The sequence below is a fragment of the Alosa alosa genome, chromosome 1, assembly GCF_017589495.1.
Source record: "Alosa alosa isolate M-15738 ecotype Scorff River chromosome 1, AALO_Geno_1.1, whole genome shotgun sequence".
Taxonomy (NCBI): domain Eukaryota; kingdom Metazoa; phylum Chordata; class Actinopteri; order Clupeiformes; family Clupeidae; genus Alosa; species Alosa alosa.
Window position 1 is genome coordinate 48,182,772 of NC_063189.1, and position 8,478 is coordinate 48,191,249.

An 8,478-nucleotide genomic window follows, 5' to 3' on the forward strand; every position below is an offset into this window, starting at 1 on the left:
ATTATAGCAGATGTCTCTCTGTGTACACAGCAGTTCATTTATGACTGGCAAGGTGAAATCCCCAACACTCACACAGAACCAAGAATTGTTTTTTCATGTTTGCATCAGCTGAACCAACACTGCTCACCCAGGCCTGGCAAACTGGAGAACCTCACACAAGGGCTCACGCACACACAATGAGGACACCTTCAATAATTATTTATTTTTGTAGTCATTTATCGATAATAACAAATATAAAAGTAGAAAATGTGAGTATTGCAAGTTGTGGCTTCTTAAAAATACATACAGTAATTGACCTTTCAAGAAAATGTTATTGAGGTATCAGTTAGTGCAACAAATATAGGCCTGTTAAAGATCAGTAAAATACATTAAAATAGTTATGGTATATCATCCCTGAATGTGTTGCTGAAGCATCAACTCGGGCTAGTGTTGATTGTGGAGTATATGTATGTAACACAGCTGCATAGGGTTTTCTCACTGCTTGGTTTAATTACCACTGGAGCCCTGATAAAGTGGCTGCATCCTGTTTTTCCATATCACCATGATGACTCGAAATACAAACAGCAAACAGGCCAGGACGAGGAGGACAACTGTGAGACCAAAAGCAAGACACAAATCTTATGTTTCGAGTCAGCATCAAAAAAGTTCATTTGAGTTTGAATTTCACCCCTGTTTCACCCCTTAAGGATTAAGGCCCATTAGCAGAATTTTGCATGGATGGTTTTTTGTTGAGTAGCCTATGAACATTTCAAGTTTAAATATTGCAAATCAGCTGATTTTAAGCTAGCACCCCCAGAAGGCCACATGCATTACAATGTGTGGGAGAAGTTGTGAACATTAGGCCTATACGATTATGACTTAACGCAAAAGGAGCTCTAATAATACATCATCTTATGCTGATAATTATCTTCAGGCACAATCACCAGACAAAGGCTAGGCCAAATTTGGTCAAGAGTAAAAAAAAACAGGATAAGTAATCATTTTGAGTGTACGTTTGGAGAGAGGAGAGTTGGTGTTTTTATGCCTTATAGGAACAGGTCTATATCTATACTTAATTGCTTAATTGTTCAAATTAAATGTTAAATTACCTTTCTTTGGGGATTTTCTATCATTTTGCAATGTATGGCATTTAGTTTGGTTGAGCATGTTTTCAAAAACCATTATAGCCTACTTATTCTATATGCTAATGAATGAATGTGTTCTATGACCTCTGTTAAACAATATTGTACAGAAAAGACTGCACTGCTTTGACAACTTGATAGCTCTGGTTCCAAATGTGAAGAGTGAATTTAAGGTCACTTCTTGAAATCATCAATGCTAAAATGGTGTGGCCTTAAAAATTAGTAGATCTACCAAGCAATTATTTTGTGCTTACAGTTTTTTCTGAATGCTTAAACACAACCGTGATTCTTATAGCACAATTTCTAAAACTAATGCTTTGCATTCAGTGTGCAATTTTGTAACACACACTTTGCACAACTGTAGGCACAATTCACTGCACAGCACTCTTTTTGCGGAACTGTAAACACAACTCATTCTTTACACTCAATTTCCAAATGATCAACACACTCCTCGCAAATCTATACAGATGTATGGCTATTATTTACACTATTTTGCCAACTCTCTGGCACACTTTCTCATGTGAAAACTGTTTTAGATAATTAGTTCACTTTGCAATCAGCCTACATGTAAGCACTATAAATAAGCCACAGGTAATGTACAATGGGTACCATGGAGGGAGCAGGAAGAGTGAGAAGAGTAAGAATTAGAGGAGGCTGAAGAATAGGACGTGGAGGTGAAGAAGTAGGAGGAAGAGGAGGAGGAAGAGGATGCGGAGGTGAAGAAGCAAGTGGGAGAGGATGACAAGGACAAGGAGGTGAAGTTAGAGGAAGAGGACAAGAAAGAGCAAGAGGAGGAAGAGGAGGGGGAAGAAGAGTAAGAAATAGCCCTTTTACAGGCAAAAAAATCAGTCTACATGTGGGGATATTGTCATGTCAGGCCTGGATACGGCATTCCAGAATATATTTTCCCCGGTGCTTTGGACTAGGACATCGCATGTGATGTAGACGAAATTTTGAGAGAGACGACCCGATATAGACTGATTTGTTTTGTCTCAGTGAAATTGCTATTTTGTGTTTTGACTTGGAAAAACACACTTGTGTGTTTTGATGTGTTTAAATAAATACCAATACTTGAAGTTTGAATCCCTGTATGTTTACAGAACTATGACAAAAGTATGACCTCAAACTGACATAGTCCTCCTTGTGCACAAAGAAAGCAAAAGCCAGATGTGTTTTTTATTCATACCATCAGTGTGTAGTTGGCACATTGTGTGCTTACTATTGTGATGGCTTGTGTTTACTGTTAGATACAAAAACACCATTTTTACGAAGATGTGGAGAGTTAAGCAAGGTGTGTTAGCTTTTGCAAGAGAACTACAATGTTTTGCTGATTGGGCGAAAGGTTTTCCTATTAGTTTTGCAAAAAAAGCCATAGTTACAAAAAATGTGCTTAAGCAATCAGAAAAAAATGTAATATGTAGCATCTGAGTTGTAGAGGTGGCTACATGTGGTTAAGGGCAGTTTGTTAACACCTTACACCACATTCACCACATATGGAGAAAACTTAATAGTTTAGACTAGGTTTGTGAGAAGATCACTGAACTACAGAATACTTTGGATCACTAAAAACAACAGATTACAATGCTGATAGTTAAAGATTAGAGGATACATTTCTCTATATCTCTATTGTACTATGCCTGTCCTCTGAACAATGCTATGGATAATTTTTGAATCTTGAGCTACAGTATAGAATGTTGCTTTTGCTTTTTACACACTCTACAAAACATACCTCCCATTTTAATTATAGAGTCCACAAAAGAGCTACAGAAACATTTACTTGACACCTGCAATGGCTCACCTGTAAACTTAGCATTTCGTCCAGGTGCCTCTGGGTTATAGTGTTTGTACACATTACCGACCAGAGCCATTATCACCACAGGATAAATTGTGACGATGTATCGCACATGTCGGTCAATCACAAAATTCTCCACAATAAACCTACACACAGGATAGAAAATAATTCACTAATTAGAGGTAGATTTTCTCATCACGCCGGCACACAGCAAGGAAATAAAAAAATAACCAAGACTAAAATTGTCATAAGTGATAAGAGATGTAAGGCTTACCACCCAAGGACCTCAATCAGAAGAAGACAAAGAGAGACTGTGGCCGCATCTGTCTTTGACACTCCAGAGACATCCAGCACAATTGTCAAATTAATGAGTGTGGCGATAGTCGTCCATGTAGTGTAAACAGCAATGCCATTCTGGACCTTTGGGAACACATAATAAACATGCTAACCCAAATAACAAAGACAGATTACTCAAAATGAAAAGGAAAGGAACTTCCAACTACAAAAACAACCCTCCTAACCATGTGAACTCAACAAATATATAAATAAATAGGCTAAAATAAAATAAATTATATAAAAATGTGAAAACAAAAATGCTTGATTGATAGCAAAAGCACCCTAACATAAGACAATGTCGTTACACATACAAGTACTCTGATGCACCAGAGGTCTTTGGGGTGATCCTGACTGAGCCAGCTGCCATGCGCACTGAGGCCACGACAGGAGAAGAATATCATCAGGTAGTTGGAGAAGGCAATCAGCGCTAGGACTATCAGTGCAGGGCTCATCTGCCTGTGGGCATGAAGATGCATTGAGATTTGATCCATTTGCACAAGTCAAAATACTATTATTCTGAAAGATATGACAAACAAATTAATTGGACTATCACAAAACTGTCTAGAGCAGTGGGATATACTACGAAGCACGTTAGACATATCTAGGCTATGTAGACATATCGAGGCTTCACAAAGCCTTGACTCAGGGGTATACGTTAAGTGATACTATGATAGCAGTTATGTGATATATTTGTCAAACTAGGCTTTCAGCTCAGATCTGTGTGCGTTCTCGGTGTTGGGATGACGTTTGCCAATCATGAAACGTGGAGACGCACAAGACCGCCTCTATTTAAAAACAATTACTTCCGCATTCATGAGTGATAGCTTAATCTACACTGCGGTCATTTTTTGTGTATAACCTATAACATCAAATAAATCAATTGTCATCAGTTGTTGTATGGTATGCACGTCCATAGTGGGATATTTGCACGCAGAGCACTATTAAAGCGCATTTGAGATCCAAAATGTTAGTAGAGGCGGAGCTCCACCTGTAAGATATATGACAGAATCCTACACGTGAGATAACTTTGTTTTTAAGACAATTGATTGGTCAGTGGGCGGTAGATTACACGATTTGAGCAATAACTTAGCACATAACCTCCTCCCGACCAGGTTTGGTACCAACATACCATGGTGATATAGCGACACTAAAACAGATCCACTTTTGTGTCACAGCATAGCCTGGCTTTGAGCGCAACATACCTCGCTCACCCACTAATCGAGATTCGTAGTATACCCCACAGCTGTCAAAAATCCTGGTCTAAGCTAGAAAAGTAAACAATGCTTCAATGTCACTTTACTCTCTGTCCCATAGGAATAGCCAGGTGATGTTTAGACTCATATTAATGATCCAGGTGAGGAAGAATCCACTGGGAAGAACTGCTGGGCTGCAGTACATCCAACCACTGGAGTCCCTGCACATAGCACAAAGTCACACACATAAGGCTACGAGATCTAGAGCAGGGTGATAACGATGAGCATCTCTGTGTGTGTGGCCCTACCTTCTGCAAAGCCAGGTGAGGATATAGATAAGCATTATTAAGAGCCAGGTATATATAAGGCCCCAAATGGAGAAAGTCCATCCCGCAGGAGTGATTTCAGTCTCGTAGTTACCAGACACATCTCCTGTACTATTCCAGAATGGACCTATAATAATGTACATAACGTAAATGTTGATGACCCACGTGAACAGAGGCTGCTGAAACAAGTGTTGCCAGTAGGGTTGCCACATTTGATTTGTGAAAATCCAGGGACAATCATTGCCCCCCCCCCCCAAGCTATAAGGCTAATCCATAAAACATTAACAATATGCATAATATTGAGTTGTAGTTGAGCCATTCTGTGTCAAATCAGAAAAAATCCAGGAAAATGGTTGCAGCACCGACTCCGATTTTCCTCAAAGTTTATCTACACAATGTTTAGGTTCCATAACTAAAACCTGTAAAATATTTTTATTTTTGTTAAATTCTATTGTTTTCATAGTCTTTTTGCCCTTGGATTGTCACTCTCTAAGAGGCCTTATCTTGGAGGCCATGTTAAAAAGTATTATTCCTAGCTTGACCAAACTTTGTAGAATGGAAGACAAACATGTTCACAGTACGATTCAATCATTAAAAGTTGGTGCCACAGTGTCATTGGTTTTATAGAAGTCCCTAGTTTAAGAAAAAAATCTGCAAAAAATCTGCTTTGTAAAAGGAGCAAAATGCTATATTGTTTTTCACCTGAGGGGGCGCTAAAATCTATTGTGTGTAATAAAATTAAATCTACAATGCTTACATTTTCTTAACAGACAAGCTCTACCTCCCAACAAAACTATGGATTGTTTTTGTAGTATTTACAAATGTTAACACACAACATCCCACAATAGCAAACAATATTCCAAACCTTAGATATAAAAACCTCTGCTTCTGCTCTGCTACAAAATGGTTTTATCCCAGGTGCATCGCCTTGGATAATATCAGATGTGATGTTGATGAAAACATGTGGCCTAACTCTGAAGATCGCAGAGATTAGATACAGTAATTTTGTGTTTCTTTTTACAGTACCCCCCCCCCCTTTTTTTTATCTGGGCTTTTTGCTGTTGTTTTTTGTTCAGAATGCTCTTGTGTGTTTCATGGATATTTAGTTCTGTAAGCAATACTGTAAAACTTTTTCTGTTCTATCATACTGTAAACAGTATTTCTACTGTACCTCCTGTAGTAAACAGTAAAGAGAAAAAAACTGATTTGTTTTTTACTGGAATGCTTTTGAATGTGAACATTACATGTGGCCATACAGTTCCCAACCAAGAAATTTAGTGTAAAAACTGTGGATAGCATGTTTTGCATGCAAATACCTGTAAAACTAAAACATAAAAGTATATGCAGTTTTTGTAATGTCAACAATAGCCAGTATTTTGAAACCTGGTGTAGGCCTACTTTGATTGACTGCATATACCTTGTGAAGTGAAAACAGGTGTTATTCTTTGACAGAATAATTTCATTTTGAGTCAGAATTCCAGTGTTTTGGTAAAGTTAGTGTGTGCAGAGAAAGATGTGTTCTGTTTTGAAATGAAGAGTTAGTATATATTTAACAACATGAGTTTTTGAGAAGAAAATTATCAATTTGGCCAATTGTGTTTTGTAGGTGTGAGTCTGTGTTAAGAGTTTAGAAAAACTATCTGAAGTATGGGTAAGTGCTTGTATAGCGATTGAAAAAAAACTGTAATGCCCATGGCACGTGTTTTTCAAGATGCAAAAATGAAAGCATTTCAAGGTCTGAAAAAGATGTGAAGACAGAAGATTTGCGCAGACATTTCACAGTCCTTGGTTTTAGGACCCATTGATGAAACAAGGTTTGAACAATCTGAGACGGTGCAGCAACAACCTTATCTGATTTAACACGGAATGACTCAGTTATAAGTTTCTTATATTAAAAAGGAGTAAATGTCAACAATGACAAGCCAGCTGGAACCTACCAGCCTCTCTCATTCTCTCTCTCTGGTGCGCACTCAAGATGCGTTCCCATTTAGATGCCCAAATATCATCTAAATGGGTCTAATGTTTAATGTGAAATAAAATAAGTAGGCCTAGCCTAAAAGGCAACATTCGAAATGAGGAGAAATAAGGCAAGATAAGAGTAGCCTAATTGGGGAGAAAAACTGAGTAGCCTTGGCTATTTTTAAGATCTTAACGTGAACTTAAAATACAATTTGAGCTGAGACAAGGATGGATATTCCACAGCTGGTTCCTTGAGCCCATTAATCAGCAAGTTTAATTTATTTTGTTTAGTTTTTTATGTTGACCCGAAATCCTGGAAACCCAGGAATATCACGTTGTGGGCAGTGAATGCATGTAGGCTTAACTAGATTGTGGTGGATCAATCATATTGCCTTCTTAAATCGTAAAATATTCTGTGGTCCCAGTTCACTGTTGAATGGGCCTAGCCTACCCTATGCTTGCTCAAAATATATGCTTTGTCTAGTAGAGGTGTTTCAAATTGGCGCTTAAAATCACCTGGGCAATTCCGCGCAAAACTGTCACATCCATATTTAGTTGGCGTTGCGTGACAGTTTTGCGTGGTATTGCCCCCGTATCGTTATATAAAGCTCTGTTCTCGCTGTCTAGCTTTCTCCTCTTTGAGCAATCGATGATTTGAAAATAACTTAGGCCTACTTATCGTTAACTTAGATATCCATCTGATTGTTTCTCGTCCCGTCTCCTCTCCTCGCTCGTTTCAGGCTATCAGTCTCTTCTCCATAGTAGGCCTATGCTACTTTACTCACTGACTCGACTTTATCAGAATTCACAGATTTCACTGGCTGAGTAGCCTAGCAGCAAACAAAATTATGGTTTCTGAAGCCCCTGAAGTAAATGCTGTTATCCTAACCAACGAAACATTTAGCGCAGCTTTGAAATCTTACGTGAAAATCTAAATTAGGCTAGGTCTGGGTCCGGATAGGATCACGTCACGGTCCGGACTCGGACCGCGGTCCGCCATTTGGTGATGGCTGGAATAGACCCTTTCATTTGAAACTAGAAGAAAGTATAGGCCTAATCAGAAATTCATTTTCACCAAAACCGGGCACAATATTATTAATTATCCGTCACTCAAAAAAGAGAAAAATCCCATAAAATCAGGTACATGTGGCAACTAGTTTCTAGGCTGAAAATGTCAAAACCAAATAATTTGCGCATTTGGTGCGACCAGTCCTTACCTTTCCCAGGACCTGCCAGACCGTTAAATGCCAAAGCTGCGACGTAAACTACAACAGACAGTAGGATAATCGCCACACGAGATGGACTGTGGTCTCCCATAATAATAGCAAAACAAATCGTGTGTTTGGAAAAGTAGTGAAAGATCCCAACGTAATAGGCTACCACTCGTTCATGGGCTACTTTTAGTCACCTTTTGTGTTCGTAATAATATTTGCAAGTTTGATGGACTAGGCGTAGTTTTCTATCCATGAGCTCATGCTGTTATACAAACGTGAAACGTACGAAAGTGAAGTTTCCTGTTTTGACATGTACTGTTTTTGTTTCACAACTACCATAATCTTCGGAGTAAATGTGCATCCAAAAACAATAGCCCTCTTGCCATTTAGTGCACTGCAAGCCCTAGCTCACACCTCCACCTACTGTAGATAATAAGAAACACAACCAGAAAGGCATCTTCTATAGGCTTCTGTTTTCTGAGCATGAAAACTCTTGTCTCGGCTCAGACCGAGTCAACATAATCGGAATAGGTTGTT

General features: G+C 38.7%; 1 protein-coding gene across 1 annotated transcript; it reads right to left on the reverse strand.

Moving 5' to 3' along the window:
- Nucleotides 1–183: 183 nt before the first annotated feature.
- Nucleotides 184–8,246, reverse strand: si:dkey-29d8.3 (uncharacterized protein LOC556220 homolog). The gene is made up of 7 exons (XM_048250601.1): nt 7,945–8,246; nt 4,751–4,895; nt 4,550–4,663; nt 3,561–3,705; nt 3,188–3,333; nt 2,920–3,059; nt 184–590 (listed from the first exon to the last, which is right to left on the reverse strand). Exons 1-7 carry the CDS (start codon nt 8,042–8,044, stop codon nt 487–489), a joined length of 894 nt encoding a protein of 297 aa, XP_048106558.1. The 5' UTR covers nt 8,045–8,246; the 3' UTR covers nt 184–486.
- Between the last annotated feature and the right edge of the window lie 232 nt (nt 8,247–8,478).

Excerpts from the sequence above, each read along its gene's own strand:
- si:dkey-29d8.3 (XM_048250601.1), bottom strand. The coding sequence starts at position 8,044 with ATGGGAGACCACAGTCCATCTCGTGTGGCGATTATCCTACTGTCTGTT. Across the intron at positions 4,896-7,944 it reads TCTGGCAGGTCCTGGGAAAG|GTCCATTCTGGAATAGTACA; the intron begins GTAAGGACTGGT and ends ACATTATTATAG. Across the intron at positions 3,334-3,560 it reads TCTGGTGCATCAGAGTACTT|GTCCAGAATGGCATTGCTGT; the intron begins GTATGTGTAACG and ends GTGTTCCCAAAG.